At 41.1% G+C, this 18,683-nt stretch overlaps 3 protein-coding genes across 5 annotated transcripts; 2 read left to right on the top strand and 1 right to left on the bottom strand.

Moving 5' to 3' along the window:
* Positions 1 to 131: 131 nt before the first annotated feature.
* On the bottom strand, positions 132 to 4,079 carry EIF2B1 (eukaryotic translation initiation factor 2B subunit alpha). 2 transcript variants are annotated; one of them, XM_085075426.1, is made up of 9 exons: positions 3,958 to 4,079; positions 3,755 to 3,856; positions 3,515 to 3,651; positions 3,324 to 3,440; positions 3,014 to 3,126; positions 2,310 to 2,378; positions 1,272 to 1,347; positions 952 to 1,077; positions 132 to 542 (listed from the first exon to the last, which is right to left on the bottom strand). In XM_085075426.1, the coding sequence occupies exons 1-9, from the start codon at positions 3,968 to 3,970 to the stop codon at positions 507 to 509; spliced, it is 789 nt and encodes a 262-aa protein (XP_084931552.1). In that variant the 5' UTR covers positions 3,971 to 4,079; the 3' UTR covers positions 132 to 506. The 2 variants fall into 2 exon arrangements, with proteins under 2 accessions (XP_084931552.1, XP_084931551.1); XM_085075425.1 differs by having other exon boundaries at positions 132 to 525.
* GTF2H3 (general transcription factor IIH subunit 3) lies at positions 4,009 to 8,835 on the top strand. 2 transcript variants are annotated; one of them, XM_085075424.1, is made up of 13 exons: positions 4,009 to 4,108; positions 4,383 to 4,462; positions 4,750 to 4,856; positions 5,242 to 5,405; positions 5,664 to 5,726; positions 5,940 to 5,969; positions 6,385 to 6,413; positions 6,495 to 6,569; positions 6,758 to 6,811; positions 7,042 to 7,110; positions 7,237 to 7,372; positions 7,455 to 7,491; positions 7,578 to 8,835. In XM_085075424.1, the coding sequence occupies exons 1-13, from the start codon at positions 4,099 to 4,101 to the stop codon at positions 7,645 to 7,647; spliced, it is 924 nt and encodes a 307-aa protein (XP_084931550.1). In that variant the 5' UTR covers positions 4,009 to 4,098; the 3' UTR covers positions 7,648 to 8,835. The 2 variants fall into 2 exon arrangements, with proteins under 2 accessions (XP_084931550.1, XP_084931549.1); XM_085075423.1 differs by having other exon boundaries at positions 4,747 to 4,856.
* Positions 8,836 to 9,621: 786 nt separating this feature from the next.
* Positions 9,622 to 18,087, top strand: TCTN2 (tectonic family member 2). The gene is made up of 18 exons (XM_085075406.1): positions 9,622 to 9,767; positions 10,448 to 10,561; positions 10,834 to 10,907; positions 11,041 to 11,236; positions 11,445 to 11,545; positions 11,798 to 11,994; positions 12,224 to 12,347; positions 12,820 to 12,955; positions 13,610 to 13,675; positions 14,075 to 14,203; positions 14,459 to 14,536; positions 14,856 to 14,936; positions 15,250 to 15,361; positions 15,448 to 15,551; positions 15,940 to 16,096; positions 16,751 to 16,876; positions 16,961 to 17,049; positions 17,841 to 18,087. The coding sequence occupies exons 1-18, from the start codon at positions 9,689 to 9,691 to the stop codon at positions 17,945 to 17,947; spliced, it is 2,070 nt and encodes a 689-aa protein (XP_084931532.1). The 5' UTR covers positions 9,622 to 9,688; the 3' UTR covers positions 17,948 to 18,087.
* Positions 18,088 to 18,683: the final 596 nt, after the last annotated feature.

The following is an 18,683-nucleotide window of genomic DNA, read 5'->3' as shown; positions in this document are numbered from 1 at the left end:
TGAGAACAAAGCTGAAAGCACCATTCTGGTGTGGCAGAAGCTGCAGGTTTCACCAGCAGCCTCGTGCAAGTTTTAAGTCTGGTTTTTTCAAGTACATACCAGAGATCAGTAACAGCACACCTCAGAATGAGTCTGGATACACCATAAGGTATTTTATTTTACAGTATCAAAATACTCCACCCCTCTTTAAAATAATTTAGTTGCGGCCTTTAGAAGCTGTAATAACTTTCGGAATTTTTTCAATAGTGGTCCATAATTATGTTAATCCTTATAATGTTGTTTCCTTGCCATGTTCATGTATCATCTTCCAAGTTCTTACAACCCTGATAGGCACTGAAGATGATTCATCCTGTGCAGGGAGTCTCTGAGTTACAGGTAGAGTTTAATGAGTTCGTCACTGACAGCTGATGGAGTCAACACACCGAGGTCTGTAAACAGCAATGTGATCAGTGATGGGGAGGTGTAGTCAATCCAGGGGTGCTCCTCTGTTAGATTCTGACCTGTTTTCAGAGTGTCTGCTTTGTACTGGAAGGAAACAGACACTGTTAGTTATTACACAACTGCAAGTTAAATCCTCTTTTGGGCAAGAGCAGTGCTGCAACCTCAAGCAGATGTCTTGGTAAAACTGAAGGATGTCCAGTGCATAGACTGGTGACACCTTGGTCTCAGCTGTTTTATCTTGTGTAAAAAGTACACTTTGAAGTTCTGGAGTTTATTGGTTTAACTGTTTCTTACCCTCAGCTGCTCCTGTGCCCCAAAGGAACTGCTTGAGGAACAGTATTAGTATCAAGACAAATTATGGCTGTTTGGTGCCTGACTGTAGCATGGAGCAACTCCATAATAAGCCACAGCGCAGAGATCCAGATAAACAGAGATGCTTAGAAGACAGTTTTTCACAGACACCTCAGTGTGCACCTTAGCTGGGTAAGATGGAAGTTGAATTTCTCTTACCTTAAACCTGTCGGGGACGTCCTGTTGATTTAGAGGGAAAAGTCTTACAAACTTGAAACTTTCTGCTACCACATAAAATGGCTTATTCTGGGCTTTGGCACACACAGCAATTTGATTGCTGCCAATCTGTGGAGACAGATGGAAAACAACGTTGCAGACTCGGTGCTTGCGTGACAATATTGCCCAATTGCCAACAATTAACAGACATTTGCTGGATAACATCCAAATGGAAGAGACTTTTCAAAAGCCTTGAACACTTCAAAGAAACCAAACTTTAAAAGTCCACAGTTTACAGAATGATGTAAGAAACTCCCAATTACCTTGTTGATAATGCCTCCACTTTCAACTACACCTTCAGCACCAACTAGCACCAGGTCCACCTTCTCCATAATGTAGCTGTTAAAAGGAGGGGAAAAATTCCAAGGCTTACTGGGTAATAGGACAACTTGCTGAACAGAACAGAAATTAGTAATTCAAACCACCTTTCAATTTTCTGCACTAGTTTGATCTACCTCTTGTAAGTCCACATGGTGTTACACATCCTTGGGGTGAGATTTCATCTGCTTCCCTGCAGGAATATTAAGTAGCTATATCTTCCCCAGCCATAGCTGACCCTGGCATCTGTGTAAATGTTAGAAGCTGAACTCTGACTGGGAATGACACTCATTTACAGAATATGGATGCTTGTGATAGGATCCTGCACAGAGAAGTGAAACTGCACCATGATAACCTTGGCCAAATTCACAGGATCCTCCTCATCCAGTCCCCCTTTCCTGACATCCCTCCAGTGGGTTTTGTTAACTGAAAACACAGATCTAAAGAAAACCATCAACGGAATAATTTGAATAGATTGAATATGCTAAGGAGAACTTGTAGACTTGTCCAGTCAAGCCAGCAGCTTCCCTAGATTCAAGGTGTCTTGGAGGCAGTCTTGGGCATTTTGAACTTATTGATGTGCAGGTTTATTATAATTGTTTCTTTTCTCATGTTTTGGACTTGTACTAAGCAGTGGTAATTTAGCAAATACCTTAAGAAGCCACAAAATGGTAACACTTAGGCAAATTAAGAAAAAAATAGCCTCTTTGTGTAGCACCTCAGCTCTTTACAGATCTGTAAAAGGTTTTTGGTCTGATTCTTTCTTTCATTCTAGCATGCAAAATCAAATGCTTGTGTTGTAGCTGACACTACAAATTCTCCTAATTGAGCACCTAAAGGTGTAACTCGTTTATCCTGTTTGACTATGACAAACCAAGTAATAACCTCTGGAGTCTGAACAAGCTGGTTACATGTCAGTTTATTTTGTCTTACTTTCAAAATAAAATTGTGATAAAAAATTTAAAATTTATTATCAGACTTACCCAACAGCAGCATCCAGAATCACAGTCACAGGAATGTTCAGCTTCCTCAGGGCATTTGCCATTTTTTGCCTATTAAAGAAAATGTTTAGACCTCAAAAATCTTTTCCTTAAAGACAATGATAGGAAAATATTGTCTGAAAGACTGAAACCTATGACTGCCCCCATTCTGCTGGTAAAACAGAAAATTAGTTCTTGTATAGAAATGGAAGGAATTGTTGGAGTTGTGAGGTTTTAGTGATGTGTATTACCCAGTGTGCAGGGTTTGCTCCTTCACTTACGCAACAATATCTGCTCTGAAGTAATGACTTTATTTGTCATCTTCAAATGACATTGTTAGCTGTATATTTTACTTTGCTTTGATTAGGATAATACTGATTATTTTAGCCTACTTCTTAAAGAGACTGATAAATCTATTGTCTCCCATCTGCCAAGGGAAAAGTAGGTTGGCTGGTACTGACTGCAAGTCTGTAAACCTTTAAGGAAAATCTAGATAACGCTAATTAGAATATTTAATATGGGAAGTTGATTACCAATATTGTTTAGGTTTTTTTTTAAACCTGTCCAGAACAACATGCTATTAGTGCTACTTGCCGTTTAAAATGCTCCAACCAAGCCTAGCAGATTTTCTTATGGCAGGACTAGGTGGATGGTAGCTGTGACCTACCCTGTTAACCAAGATAAAAACCAAATTAATGAGTACTTGCCCTGCTTGATCTGGCTGTGATTCAGTAACATAAACACTGAATCGCTTCTTGGCCTCCACTGCTGCTTCCAGCACCCTGAGGACCACCCTGGAGTAGGCATGTGTCAGAATTCGCTGCCAGAACAAAACAAATTCACACATTACTTTCGCTGAGCCTTGGGAAACCTTTACTTTTGTTAGTAGAGTCATGGTTTGTTGTGCAGAACAACGTAGTGCAGAAGCCACCATCAGACTCCTCTCCCCTCCTGTTCTTCCCTCCCTGCAAGAAGCAGCAAAATCCAACAGGAGTGACCCCGCCCCGGCCTACTCACAGCACCATCTCTGATGAAAGGGTGACACAGCTTGGCGATTTTATTCCTCGAGAGAGAGACTTTCCTCAGGAAGATCTCCCCGCGCTCGATCATGATTTCTTTGCACTTGGAGTAGTCCTGGAACAGACCGGGAGGCCCGCTGAGCGGCTGGAGAGTCCCGCAGCAGCAGGGCAGAGCGGGGCAGCGCTTACCGAGTACTCCAGCGAGGTGAGGCTGATGAAGCGCAGGAAGAGCTCCCCGCCGGAGGACACGGCCACCGAGGAGTCCACCCGGGACAAGGTGTCGATGGCGTCCCGCAGGCTGTTCCGCAGGCCCTGGATGGTCTCTCCTGCGGAGAGGCACAGACGCGTGGTCACGGCCTGGCCCTGGGGACACCCGGGGCTCCGTGGGATCCCCGCTCCGCCGGCAGCTGCGGGGACATCCACACCCACCTCGGTCCTGCTTGAGGAAGCCCAGCAGAGCGCGGATGGCGGCCACGGCCGAGGCGACATCGGGGTCGTCCCTCAGCTGCGCCCTGAACGTCTCGATCAAGTCTGAAAGGCAACGGGGAGCGTCAGACCCGAACCGGCACGGTCCCTCCCGGGGCTGCCCCGCGCCCCCGTTACCATCCGTGCCCATCGCCGCCCCCCGTTACCCTCCGTGCTCATCCCGCTCCTCTCCGCTCCGCTCCGCCCGCCGCGCCGGGGCGTGGGGACAGCCGGGGCGTGCCGGATGACGAGCGCCGGGCCGGGGCGTCATCTGCGAGCGCCGGAGCTGCTGCTCCCCGGGCGGCGCGATGAGCGCGGGTGAGCGGGGCTGGGGTGAGCGGGGCTGGGGTGAGCGGGGCTGGGGTGAGCGGGGCTGGGGTGAGCGGGGCTGGGGTGAGCGGGGCTGGGGTGAGCGGGGCTGGGGTGAGCGGGGCTGGGGTGAATGGGGCCGGGGTGAGCTGGGCTGGGGTGCCCGGCGGGGTGCCGCGGGGCTCGGGCTCCGTGGAGAAGCAGAGGCTGTGAGAGGAGCTCCGGGGCTTTGTCGCGCCTCTGCTCGGGCCCGGAGTGAGTCTGCTGTGTGGTCCCTTTGCAGATGACGAGCTGAGCCTGCTGGTGGTCGTCCTCGACACCAACCCGATCTGGTGGGGAAAGAGAGCGCTGGGAGAGGCTGAGGTACTCTGGGTGCTGGGACTGCCGATGGCCATTTCTGAGGAAAATTGTACCATTTTCTTTGACTTCTGAACTGTGCTAATGTTGTCTGCTAAAGCAGCTATAATGGGTATCATAATACCTTTTGAAATAGCTACCGAGCATTCTGTATTCATTAGAGCTTTTTTAACAGCGAAAGCTGTTTCTGCATCTTCAAGTTTTTTTTTAACTGCTGTCATTTCAGATTTCTCCTGAATTGCTTCTCTGTAAATGTAACTGTGCTACATCTGCTCTGTTCTTTTTTCCAGCAGTTCACCCTATCAAAATGCATCGATGCCGTGATGGTGCTGGGAAACTCTCACCTACTCATGAATCGCACCAACAAACTCGCTGTCATAGCAAGTCACACGCAAGAAAGGTAGAGCTGCTCCTGAACAGTGTAAAGATTTCTAATTTCCTGTAAATATCTCTTGGTTTTCTTGTTTGATTGCAGGAAGCCAAGTTAGACGCGTGTAATACGTCGTTGTCTTAAAAAAGAATTCAGCTAAAACAGTAAGGAAAATAATCTTAGGGCCTTGCAAAGCAACCAAAAGGCTTATAAGACAGCAGGGAGGTTTAAACAGACTTAAAAACACAGAGAGAGAGAATGCATATTTGTGGAGCAGAACAATGCAAGCAGTAGAAGGTCCCTGTTTAGGGGATATTAAACTCCAGACTATTGCTATCTACAGCTGATTCATTTATAGCATTTTTTCTTACAGGGTTAAAGACAAAACGTGAATACTTTGTTTTTCCTGTTTCAGCCGTTTCCTGTACCCTGGGAAGCGTTGGGCTGCTGCAGATCCCTTTGGAGAGGGAGGCCCTTCCATGGAATCTAATTGCTCTGGCAGCAAGGATGGGAAATATGAATTATTAACAGCAATAGATGATGCAATTGCAGAAGAGATTAAAGACCTCATGACAAAGAGTAAGGAGAAGAAAATTCTAAGCTTAATACGCAGAATTGCAAAACACCTGGACTGTCAAGGACTTGTAGAAATGTCCTCTATTTTCATCATATGAATTTTAATATGCTTAAAATTGATGAGTTTATTATGTTTGACACTTCAAGCCTCAGCATTAGTATTATTTGCCAAAGATAAAAATGTGTAGTATTTTGTATTGTCAGGTTCAGTAGCTGTTTTTATATATAAATGTAACTTCTGCAACTTTTCTTGTATTGCAGCTGACATGAAGGGCGAGCGAACAGAAACCCTGTTGGCAGGATCACTTGCTAAAGCACTTTGTTGTATCCTTTTGATCACAGAATTTTCAAAGCCTTTATGTGTTCTTAAGACTTATAATACTAAATTTTACTATTCTTGGTTTTTTATACTTAAAACTGAAACATTTGCCTATTAACTGTGGCTTGTGCTTATTAAAATGTGTGTTGGCCAAGGTGGTGAATATATTGTATGGATCATGGAGTTATTTCCAGATTCCTTAATGCTAGCTAATGTAGATATCAACAAGATGGGCAAAGACCTGAAAGGTAACACCTCTTCTCCTGTTTTCAATACCTGCATAAATATTTTAACCTGAATAACAGGTATAAATGTACATGCACACACAAACAAATGTGCATGTTTTGACACACCTCCATTTCCAAAATTGGCACTAATAGGTGGAGGTTTATTCTGATAATTTGAAGTTGCCCAGTTTAAATGAGTGAAAGAACTTGATTATTAGTCCACGTTCTTAGGGAGACTTTTTGTTGCTGAAATTTCCTTGGAATAACTGGAGGTTGAGAGGAATTAGTCCATAGATAATTGTCACTGGGACTGTAAATAGTTTCACATAGATACTTTATCTAATATCTAAGGTATTTGGAGGTGTCACATGCTACAGAATTAAAAGGGTGATACAAACCATGTGCTGATGCATTTCTTTTTCTTTTTAATACTTAGCCAATCAAGAAATTAAATCAAGGATTCTGGTAAGAACTTTTGCTGTCAGTTTTCTTTTAGTCTTGAAATCCAGTGATACACATAGGCTAATTTTGAGTTGTTTTATTTAGGTCATAAAAGCTGCAGAAGACAGCGCATTGCAATATATGAATTTCATGAATGTGATCTTTGCAGCACAGAAACAGGTGAAGCTGGCATTTTTTTCATTTCTATTATCTTTCATTTATGTGCAAAGATAACACAATAGTTAATTTCTCTTATGACTGCATAATTTATAGTGCATTTATAGTGGAAACAAGTCATGACAGTAAAACTTGTCAGGGGCGTGTGGATCCTGGCTAAATATTTTTTTCATGCATTTTGTCTCTTGCAGAGTATTTTGATTGATGCCTGTGTCTTGGACTCTGATTCAGGTCTTCTACAGCAGGTACAGATCTCCTGTTCTTATTTGCCATTTATATTAACCTATAAATACTTTATGTTAGGCAGTTCAACATGTTCTTCAGCTCTTCTCTTTCCTTTAATCAAGAGTGAGGGTAGAAATATGTTCAGTGGATCTGACAGTTCTGACATGCAGGCCTTGTACAGTGCATGGATATTTTAAATGCCCCATTAATGTCATAAAACAACAATCTGATCATTCTCTCTGCTTTGCAGGCCTGTGACATTACGGGTGGTATATATTTGAAAGTGCCCCATATGCCATCCCTTCTGCAATATTTGTTGGTAAGTAATTTAAAAAAACATTTTAGTGTTTTTCCTGTGTCAGATGTGAAATATTACTCACTTCACTGACAAGGTAATACAGGAATACCAGTCCAATTCACAAAATATTTTTCTCTATCCATGCAGTGGGTTTTTCTCCCTGATCAAGAGCAGAGATCACAGCTCGTCCTTCCACCTCCTGTTCATGTTGACTACAGAGCTGCCTGCTTCTGTCATCGAAACCTCATTGAAATTGGCTATGTGTGCTCTGTGTGCTTGTCAAGTAAGTTTATAAATATTTAGCAGTCTGATTTCTTACATTTGAATGACGTGTTTTAGTGAAATACAATTCTTTGATCTTTCAGTATTCTGCAACTTCAGTCCTATTTGCAGTACCTGCGAGTAAGTGTTTATTCTTTGTATTTCAAGGGTGGGTGTGGCAGTATGTTCAGTGTATCTGACAGTTCCTTTTCCTTGTTTTTTTCCAGGACTGCTTTCAAAATATCATTGCCACCTGTCATGAAAGCAAAGAAGAAGAAATTAAAGGTAGCTGCATAGCAACATTATGTAAATACATCATTACCTCCTCCCGTAATTTCATGAAATGGAACCTACTTGAGAAATTGATGGCACTTTGCATCGGGTATGAAAGACAACTGTATGCAGTGCTGTTACTTGTTTCTTAGGGGATAAATATTTAAAATGTATGTCTTCTATGCAGCCTGTTAAGTAACAAATCACTGTATTACCATGTAATCTGTGCTGTTGTAAATACTAATTCTTAATTGTAAGAGGAACCAGAAATTACATGCTGTTAAGAGGCACGGCCTGTGAAGTTGAGGGTATTCTGGCCACTGCACAGTTTCACACCTCCCAGTTATTTTCAAAGTCAAGAAAGCTTTGGTTCTTTCTATATGTTGATGTAAAGAATGACCATTTCTAGTGTATAGGATCAGAATCATAGCACTCTGTTGTTCAGGGACTATTTGCTAGCAATTTTTGGACTGAAACAGCATCAGTTTCAAAATAAATGAGCCAACATTTTCAAGATGGCTTGTGAGCCGCTTGGAAAAAAAGGTGCTAATTGCCCTGCATGTGCACTCACATGTATTCATATTCCTGTGACTGTACTGTCTTTGTGGTAGTTCTTTCTCCATTTGATATCTCTTCATTTGTGAATAAAAAGGTCTCCCTTTGTTTAAAATAACATCAATAAATGCAGACTAGCTGGTTAGTCTTCAAGGTTTTATTTTGAAACTGGAAAACAAAAGGTATAGTTGTAATATGATAACAGGCACACTTCTTATTTTTAATATGTGGGTTTCCATCTGATATTTGACAAGAACAAAGACTTTTGGATTGGTGTCTTTTACGGCAGGACTGGAATGTCTGTTGTGTGCTTCTGAATGTTTCATTTAAACAAACAAACAAGCAATCTCCCCTTCTAAAGAGAACTATATAATTTGGTGGTTTAGCCTGTTGCTAATAACTGCCGTTGTCCCAAAAACAATAGAGGAATTGTTTTCCACACAGTTATTTTTTCTTTCCCAGGGTGTATACAGGAATTTGTCATGTCTTGATATTCACATCAGGTTTTGTCACTGTAACAGCTGCAGTGCCAGTTTTTTCCAGGCTTGCCAACTTACGTGTCAAGCTTTTTTTCATTGCTAAAAGCCATTTTGTGTGAAGGCTGTATTTATAATTTACTTTGTATAAAACTTTTGTAATAAAAACTGTTTCTTTTTCCAGTGTGGTCAGATACTGCTTTGATATTTAAGGGTGAATTACATGATTTTGTTGGAGTTTTGTTGTTTGAGGGTAATGGTGTGATGTGACTGACAGTGGATGAGGGAGGACAGGTCCAAGTGGTGTCAGGGAAGATGCTGAGGGACTGACATGGCTGGAATTGTCACTGAAAACCAGGAAATAAAAATCTCTAACCATTTTGTAAGGTTAGAAAATCAGCATTACTTTATTCAGTGTTTAGATGGGAATCACTCCGTGAAGTGTACATCAGTTGTTTTAACTATTTATACGTTCTAGCAAACAAAGGGATTGGTGTTTATTTGCTACAAGTTACATACTTTTCATATTTATACTCTAACGCCTATTGGTTAATGATTCTCTCCCTTCTCATTCTAATTAGTCCAAATGCTGTTTTCTCTCATTTGGGGGTTTCTTGGCTCACTGGTCTCCTACCAGGTTACCTTTTACCTACTTGGATCTGATTTCAGCACAATTGCGGAGTTGGTTTTATTAGTTTCTTCTGTGTCTTGCAAATTCAGCCAGATAGCCTGGTTGACCATGAAAATATGCAGGATTTATGTTCATTATCGTACCTCCCTCTTCCCAAGCCATGCTGACTCCCTCCCGCGGGTCTGAGAGCCCTAAACTTTAATTTATTTCAGTAACACGCTTAGAGCTTGTTTGTTAGCGCTGTTATCTTTGTTAGTTTGTGCGGAGCTGCCGCACAGCCACCCTCGCTCCCCGCCGCCTCACGCTTCCCGCCCTTCCCTGAGGCGCCGCGCTTCCCGCCCTCCCGTTGCCATGGCGCCGCGGCGGCGCTGCAAGATGGCGGCGGGCTGGCCGCCGTAGCGCCATGGGGGCTGTGAGCTTCTGGGCGCTGCTGCTGCTGCTGCGGGCGGCTCCCTGCCCCGGCCAGCCGCCCGGAGACACCGGTGGGTCAGGGCGGGAGCGGCCTCCGGGGGGCGATGGGCGGGCGGGGGTGTGGGGATGGCGGTCGGCCCCGGAGGGTTCTGCCCGGGTGGCGTGAGGGGAGGCGGCGGAGACCCTGAGCGTTCCGAGGGCTCGGGTGTCTCTGCTCGACCCCAAACGGGCTCGCCTGGGAGTTTCTGCCGCTGCTCAGCACAGGGGGGACTCGGAGGGAGAGGGTGGAGCTGCTAATGTCGGACCTTTCAAACTTGGCGAAGTGTAGAAAGAAAAATCCAGTGAAACTCCCAGCCCTAAATTTGCCACTTTGCCCTAAACTCCTCATGCTGAAGGCCGGAGCTCGCATTTCCTGGATTGTAGGCAGCAGGGCATCCTTGGCCCAATTCATGGCCCCAAGAGATTAAAAGTCTAGGCTGAAATCGGCAAGGACTGCTAAATATGGTGTTGCCTGAGCTGTGTAGTATCTGCGTGGGCTGTGCTATAATGTTATTTTACTCCCTGTGTACTGGGCATCTTCACAAATGTAAATTGTGGGATATAAAGCTACACCCCCTCCTCAAGGAATTGGCAAGAATGTAAATACAACCCTGTACAAGGCATTACATGATAATTTCCTTCTATTTATGACAATTTAAAGTCGTAAGAGTGTAAGAGTCTAACCCAACTTATTTCTTTCTCTTTTTTTTAGTCTTTCAGCCTTCATTTATTCATATGTCAGGGCCCAGAGTAAATTCATTTTTTCTTGGCAATTCTTCAGGAGTTAATTTTTCTATCATTTTAAGTCCTAGAGATGAAGAGACAGGTAAGAATACTTCAACTCCCTCCCCCATGTAAGTAAATACATTTAAATTGTTAATATTCTTTGACACAAAAATTGCTAGAGAAATGGTTATGCATGTAATTTAGTGCTTTAATAGTTACTGAAAGAGGAATTTCAGAGGACTTCAGTTGGCTCCTTGTCAGCTGGGCCTGAGGGTGTACCTGAAGGCACAAGAGGAGTTTCAATGTGCTTCTTATTTTCCAGTCTTTTGTAAATGACAGTGGAATACCTTTAAAATTTTAATTTTTTTACAGGAAAATTGCAGCTTGCAAATTGCAGTGGAAGTAAAAGAGCTGGAGATTGGAATTTGGATGTAACACCTGGTATGGTATGTAAAATACTGATTCTTCTGTTATTCCACTTCATTCCAATTTCTCTCTGAGAAGCTGATGAATAGTATAGTCAAGAGCAATTTAATACAAGCCTTCAGAGCTGTCAAACTTTATTTTGTGTTTTTCCAGGACACTTCCAAGGTGACTGTAAGCCTGACCAGAACTCTGGAGCTGTGTTTGCCCAACGCCACCGAGTGCTGCCCCTCACCTCTGTGCATGGTGGAAACACTGCAGGTTTTAGCTTGCCGTGATTCAGTGATGCTGGCACAGCTCCTGATTCAAGCTGAAATATTTGCCAACTCTTCCTTTTCAGGAAATGTGTCAGGTAAGGGCTAAAGAAGAAATGGCATTTGGTCTGTTCTTTTCCTCTCTGTATGGAAAAAATGGGACTTGGGCAGCAGAGACATACTAAATAATCATGAATGGAATTTTAAAAAAGGTTTCTACACAGAATAAACTGCAGTGTGCTTGGTCTTTTTATTTGGATTTCAGTCCACTGGATCTGATTTTCTCTTCTCCTATTTCTTTTACAGAAAATGCAACTATCATTCCAAACCAGGCATTTAAACCCTTGGGCTCTTGTCCTTGTAACTTAACAGCTGGCGCTTGTGATGTTCGGTGTTGCTGTGATCTGGTATTTATTTCTTATTAAACTTTGATTAAATGTTTTCAAAGTTTCTAGGCCCTGTTGTCTGTGGGGAGAGAGAGAGAGGTACTAAATGCTTCAGACCAGGTGGGCCAGAGGGCGTGGTTGGATATTCCAGTATTTCTAAAAGTAAATATAATCTCTCCACAAAGTTGTTTGATTTACCTGCAAGTTTCCATTTATAGTGCCATTAGTATTACAATTACCTTGCTAAAAGGTGACCATTCTTTTCCCTTTCAGGAGTGTACACCAGACTTGCAGCAGTTATTCAGTGAATCATGTTTCACTGGAGTGTTTGGTGGGGATGTAAACCCCCCTTTCGATCAGCTGTGCTCTTCCCAGTCAATGGAGTATATGCCTGAGTGGTTTCCCTTCCTTTGTGTACAGTCTTCTCTTGACAATACACCATTTCTTGGCTACTTTTATCATGGCTCTATGTAAGTCTTAAGAAAATTTATTTTCTCAATGCACTCATTATGCAACCAAAAACATAACCTGTCTTTATAATGAAAGTTACTTTGAAATTAGGATTTTAGGGTGTGAACTTTAAATGCAAATGGAGAAATGTCATTGGTACTATATGAGAACAGGGGACATGAAAGCAAATGTAATTATTTTTGTGAGGTGAAGAGAAAAGCACTGTTTAATTTTTAAACTTGTTTGCAGTTCTACGCCCAAAGTTCCTTCATTTAAGATCCCTCTACAAACTTCTCCTGGGAAACCTTTCACTGGTTACAGAGAAGGAGATCCAATAATAACAGAAGAAGATGAGTATTTTACTGTTCCTCAGGTAACCACTTTGTGTTTATGAGCTTTTGATTCCTCTTGGTTTGTTTGAAACTCCCTACATCACACTCCTTGTGGCTTTGCATCCAATTCCAGCAACTTGGTGTTGGGAAGTGGTGGCGTGTATTTTTCCCAAAAAACCTCAAACAAAACCACAACATCATTATTAAAAGTAAACATTATCCTCCCTCATCCCCTTGCCCATCCTCCCAAAAGGTAATGCATTTTGGAGACACATACAAGTTTACAAATGAAGATGAAGTCATAGTGTACATTGAAACTACTTTTAAAGCTGTGCTTTTAAAATGTTAACCTCTCTTTTGCTGTAGACTGCGAGTTTTGGATAACATCAGATATTTCCCTTATCAAAGTGTTATGTGTGGCTGTAGTGCACACATGTGACATTTCACTAACAAATAATCTTCAAATAAAAAGCAAGGGGCTAGAAAAGCCTCATTTCTGTCACCCACCTGCAGCAATCCATGGCCGGACAGTGTGTTGGGAATGCTCCTGTAGCATATCTCCACAACTTTGATGTCAAGTGCCTGACCAGTCTGGAGTCTTACAAGGAAGGCCTGCCCCACGATGTGAGGATAAACACTGGCAGTGCAGGTATGCTGCAGGAATCCAAGCAGGAATGTGTTTCATGTGTCTCAGAGCTGCTGGAACAGAACAAACCCAAGGGCTGTTGCTGCAGTAGCTAAATGTAACATCTGTGTTACCTGGTGGCCGTAGTTCAGCACTTGGAAATGTTCTGTTCCTGTTTCTCATGACCTTCTAGCAAGTGTCCCACTACTTCCCAAGATTTAGGAGGTAAGAAATAGTGGGATTGGCCTTTGTTTCCCATTTACCTGTTCCTGGTGACTCCTAATGGTTCTAAACAGCATCACTCCCACTTCCCATTTTCAGACTGTTGCAGAGCCCTTTTTCTGTCAGGAGGGTGCAGCATTAGCATTTTAGAGATAGAAGTTGTTGCTCTCTCTATTACAAAAGTATGTACTTATTCATGAGTTATTCTGGAGTTTGAGATAATGTGAGTATTAGCATGTCAGCATGAAGATGTTTTATGCTCCATAATTGTCTAATTTTGTTAGTCTGTATTACCTCTGTAAGACCCACAGATAATTAGCTATGCCTTCAAAATACACAAACAGTCTGGGCCTTTACCAAAATTAATTTTCTAAATAATTTTATACTCAATTTTCATAACAACAAGGATTTCACCTTGGATATGAAAACAAGTCTTTATTTGTTTTTCATTCTCAGACTTCATCCAGCAAAATGTTGTCTATAGAGCCATCACTAACAGGGGTAAATTCATCACTGAAAGTGGTATGTCTCTTCCATTTAATTAATTTTTTCTTACTTAACCTGGATTGTATATGAAATAGATTATTTTGATGTCTAAGATGTTTACCTGCTGCAGTTCTTAGGAGGAGTCTTGTATGTTATCTAGCACTGAAAAAGTAAACTGGCTTCCTGCAAAGCAGGAGGTACTTGATTTACTCCAGTTCATTACAGCTGGTCAGGAAATCAGGTTCCTTGTCTTGCATACATGGGGGATTGCACCATTGCACATTTAAACAGTAAAATAAATTCTCAAAAAGATGAATGTTGTAATTTCCAGAATTTTTGCCAGGGTTTTAATGTGTTCTTTCTCAGCTGCAGTAGCAGAGCTTTCTAATTAGAATGCTTTTCATTATGACCTTTTCTCTTTTTTTCTTCTGCCAGAAAGTCTTCATACTGCTGAGGTTCTGTGTCAAAATGTAACTTTTGCAGAACATTATAAATTCATTTGGAAAGACAAGAACATTGAGCAAGTAAATGTCACTGTCTTCCTCGGAAGCTTATGTGATGGAGGTATCATGACATTTCTTTTATGATATTTGATATACTTTTTTTTTCAGCATGAAAATTCTGTGATAGAATCTCTTATTTACTTATTCTTCTTAAAAATAATTTCCCTTGGACTCTAGAAAGAAAAGTATGGGGCTGATCTCCATTAATTTGTATTAACTTGAATCTTCTGTCACTAATGAAAGACAGAAGTTTGTGTCCTACATACAACACACATTTTGCTAATTTACTTAAAGTCATACCTTTTTCTTTTACCAGAAATACTGACACAGAGATTCACAGTCGAATTTCTAAGTTTAAAGAGTACTAATGGAGAAGAACTGTTTGAGAATCCAGGTATTAATACTTCATTTTTCCTATTAAAAGTAAAAAAAAAAAAATTGTACTGTACAGATTATTATCAGTGATTACATTTTATATTTCTTTTGTACTTCTTTATGTTGCCAGCTTTTACCTTCCTGTCTTACTGCACTGCCAATAGCAGTGATTGCTTAGGCTTTTGTTGCATAGATATTGATTATTTAAAGTGAGGCCATTCCCACTGTAATGGAAATGTCTTGTCATTTACTTCAAGATTGATGACATTTACTCTTAAAACAATGCTAATGCTTATAGATTCTTCTACAATGTTCATGATTTAACCTTCTGTGTTTAGGGTATCAAGCTGGAAAACCAGTGAGAGCAGCAAATATGAATGCTTCTGATCCTCTTGGAAGCCTAAACATTTGGCAGCCAGGTACTGGCTTGTGAGGTTGCAACTTCAACTGCAGTTAATACTAAAATGTTGGAGCTTTGTTTGGGGTTTGGATTTTTTTGAAACATATTTTAGTTAAAAATCTGTGCCAGATTTTGCATTTCTTTCCCAAACTTTCAAAGGTCAGTGAGAAAACCTCTTATGCTTTCTTGGAAAATTTAATGGACTTGTATATGTTTTGAACTATACCATGTTGAGTTTGCATTCTAATGTTTGATGCTTTGCACAAAATGGAAAGCTAGAGATCCAACGGTGGATAATAGGAAAGCTCAAGTAAGATGTTTTCATTTCACAGCTGGCAGAGGTTTATGTGAATCAGCAGCTTACAGACCTGTTTTATTTGGAGTAGACTCATACTCTGGGTGCATTCTGGAAGTTGATATTAATGAAGATTGCAGCCTTTTAAGGTGAGTTACATAAGCTGAATTGTTTCTCCCTGCTGCATCCTTCTTGTTGATTGTTACATCTGTGTGGTTACATTCTTTTTTTGCAGAGGAAATGTAACTGAGAAATTGAATGCATTAGTACAAGCTACTCACATTGGAAAGAGGGACAATTCCAATTACAGTGACCTAAATGACTGGGTGGAAATTATACGTAAGTGAGGCTTGTGTTGCTCTTTATGGTCTAAATATGCCCATAAAATGAATAAAGCATCTCAAAATAAACCCAAAATGTAATTTCAAATGTCTGAAGTTACTGGGACATGTGTCTGGATCCATCCATCCATATATGTGTACACACAGGACATAATTCAGTTTATCTGTGGATACTGCATATTTTACTGCCAGCCTGTACATATATGACATGGTATTTATCCATTGATAAATTACTTTTTTAGGTGTTTTTTATATAGAGAAACATTTTTAGTGTGCTCCTGTGTGACAGTTACCAGCATTTCACCAGGCTATAACAGTAATCTAATGATGGAATTATAATGTTTTCCATAATATTTATATTTAAATACCTCTGTTCTCCTCCACAGGTCTTGATCCATCTAATTCTGATACCAATGTGAGCACTGGAGGCTTAAAAGGCATTTGTCCAGATATTCCTGCAAACCTGAATATTCGCATAATCTTTGCTACAGTGGGAGCAGTGCAAGGGATTCCCCAGCAGCAGATTCTTGCTGTGCAGATCAGGTAGAGTGAGTTGTATCTCTGGCTATCTGACAAATAAATGCTTCATTTTGAGCCTTGCTTATCTAACATATCCCGATTTAAAATTTACAAACAAAAAGGGTGGGTTTTGTCGCTTCAGATTTTTTACATGCCTTTATATTCTTTCAACCCAAATTTCTTTGATCACAACCAGGTTAGCCTTTCTGCCTCTGAAATGAAAATCAAAGAAAGAATTAATGATTAAAAGCAGATAATCTTTATACTTCACTGAAATAATAAATAAAACATATGATGCTGCTAGTAGCCAGCATACACAGGGCTTCCCATCAGGAGTCACGTGGTGGAAACAACAGGATTGTCCTGTATTCTGGTTCACCCCATTGCAGAGCTCTTGGGGGCTGTGCTAAATGCTTTATTCTTTCCTGTAGCAAGGAATTTTCACTTTGCAAACACTTCCCCCCCACCTCCACCAAGTCAATCCCCATCTAATAAATGGGATTCTGTTCCGTTTTACCTTATTTCCGGATTGTGCAAGTTCTCCCCTTGTATGGTGTGGAAAATCCAGGGATTATCAACCTCCTCATAAATACTGTGTATTTTATCCTTTCATGCTTGTGTTTAGGCTCTAAACTTCCATTTACAGCCCTCAAGCAATAGTTGTGCTTTTTGTTACAGTTACTCAACAGTCTTATGGCAGTTCCAGTGTGGGATTGGCTGCAAAAACACCTTCAGTGTTCTTCCCATCACAGCTTCTGTTCAGTTCATTGAAGTCCCAGCTCAGCCACCCCCTCCAGTGACGAGGTAATTTTGGGAAAAACATTGATAACCTCCCATTATGTTCAGCAGATGTAATGGGAATAGCCTTGACCAAAAGGTTTCTTGCAGATATCAGAAGATTTATGCAGAGTTTGACTGCAATCAAAATGATGTGTGCTGGCCACAACTCCTTTATCCATTGACACGGTTTTACACAGGTAAAATAATAAACAATGTGGGATCCCAAAAAAACATAAAAGGCCACAATTTTTGAAACATAATTAGATGTGAAGAGTTCAGTCTGAAAGAATGCTTTGTGGGGGGGAATTACATTTTCTTCTTTAGAAAGCATGGTCCAAAAAGTCTGTTTAATTGTTTCCTTGACAATGCATTAATTTCTTACTTAGTCTAATGGAAAAAAATAATTACTAGAAGTACCTTCTGGACAAGCTTGAAATTTTGTGAGTATAAATTTGGCAGAGAGAGATTATTTTTCACTCCCCTGTGGAGTTTGGAGCGAGGTATGCTGGCTAAGGCAAAGGAGAATATGTGGCTTTATGATATTGTTCTGTAACTGTAGCATTGTCAGAGTGTGTCATTGCCCTTGAAGGGTGGAGGAAGACTTTGTTTTTCACTTTGCCAATAAAAATTTGCCATATTGTTAAGACAGTTAATTTTAAAATTTTCTCTGTGTAAAATTGTGGTGGATTATGTTTTGTGGGAGACTGTAGATTAAATGACTGGCACTTTGAAGGGCATCAAGGCACTTGGGCTCTCTTCTGGGAGTTGCATGGACAGAGGAGCTGCCTGTGCTTATTTTCTGCACAACTTCAGGGTCTAAAGTATTACAAAGTATGAAGTTTTATAAGTATGAAGTATCTCATTTCCTTGCTTTGTGCTGCATTATTTATTCAGTCTTTGCATACACTTTAATATGTACTGTATCTTTGTGTTGTTGTCTAAACTAAAATTTGGTTCTCATATACTTTTTTTTCTTTTTTTTTTTCAGGAGAACCATATTCCCAGTGTCTTGCTAAAGGCCTGTTTTTGGCATTTCTTGTCTTACTTGCAGCAATTATGAGTAATCCTTGGTTTTCTAAATTATGGAGGAGATAGATAAAATTATGGAGAAATATTCTTGGATTTTGTAGACAATTTATATCAACATTTAAAGATACATAAAATCAGTGCTTTTACAGCATACAGAAAATGCCAGTTATTTAAAACAAAAAGTAATAAATTATTTTTAAACTCTATACTCTGTGTTTGGAGTAGCAAAGTGCAGAGTTGACTTCAAAAGGGTCTCTTGAACATCTACTCATTGTCCTTAGTTGATGAAACACAACATTTGGGATTTTCTTGTGGTTCAGATAGACCACAGAGTTAAGGAGAGGACTGGAGCAGCTCTGCTATGGAGACAGGATGAGAAAGTTTGGGCTGTTCAGCCTGGAAAAGAGAAGGTTGTCTGGAGACCTCTTGGCAGCCTTGCAATATCTGAAGGGACTACAGGGAAGCCAGAAAGGGACTCTAGGAACTGTAGAACAGGGTAAGAAGTAACGGGTACAAATTGAAAGAAGGAAAATCGAGGTTAGATATTAGGAAGACATTTTTTACTGTGGGGGTGGTGAGACACTGGAACAAGTTGTCCAAGGAGGTTGTGGATGCCTCAAGCCTGGCAGTGTTCAAAGCAGAGCTAATGGGATTTGCCCCTGCCCACGGCAGAAAGGGTTGGACTGGGTGCTATTCAGGTCCATTCCATTCCACCCGGTGTGGCTCCGGGGGATGGTGACTCGCTGATCCTTTCAGTCCCTTCCGGCTCAGCATCTTCTGTAATTCCATTATACTCTCTCAG

The sequence above is a fragment of the Lichenostomus cassidix genome, chromosome 15 (assembly GCF_008360975.1).
Source record: "Lichenostomus cassidix isolate B80296 chromosome 15, HeHo_3.0, whole genome shotgun sequence".
NCBI lineage: Eukaryota > Metazoa > Chordata > Aves > Passeriformes > Meliphagidae > Lichenostomus > Lichenostomus cassidix.
The sequence above is the reverse complement of the archived record's forward strand: the minus strand, read 5'-3'. Positions and strand labels throughout refer to the sequence as shown.

Bases quoted from the DNA above. Each gene is read 5' to 3' on its own strand.
- TCTN2 (XM_085075406.1), top strand. From the start codon at position 9,689: ATGGGGGCTGTGAGCTTCTGGGCGCTGCTGCTGCTGCTGCGGGCGGCT. The intron at 14,537-14,855 runs GTATTAATACTT...TTCTGTGTTTAG, and splicing joins AGAACTGTTTGAGAATCCAG to GGTATCAAGCTGGAAAACCA. The intron at 15,552-15,939 runs GTAAGTGAGGCT...TCTCCTCCACAG, and splicing joins TGACTGGGTGGAAATTATAC to GTCTTGATCCATCTAATTCT.
- GTF2H3 (XM_085075423.1), top strand. The intron at 4,857-5,241 runs GTAGAGCTGCTC...TTCCTGTTTCAG, and splicing joins GCAAGTCACACGCAAGAAAG to CCGTTTCCTGTACCCTGGGA. The intron at 5,406-5,663 runs GTAAGGAGAAGA...CTTGTATTGCAG, and splicing joins TAAAGACCTCATGACAAAGA to CTGACATGAAGGGCGAGCGA.
- EIF2B1 (XM_085075425.1), bottom strand. The intron at 3,441-3,514 runs GTAAGCGCTGCC...GGTCTGTTCCAG, and splicing joins TCACCTCGCTGGAGTACTCG to GACTACTCCAAGTGCAAAGA. The intron at 3,127-3,323 runs GTGAGTAGGCCG...TTGTTCTGGCAG, and splicing joins CTTTCATCAGAGATGGTGCT to CGAATTCTGACACATGCCTA.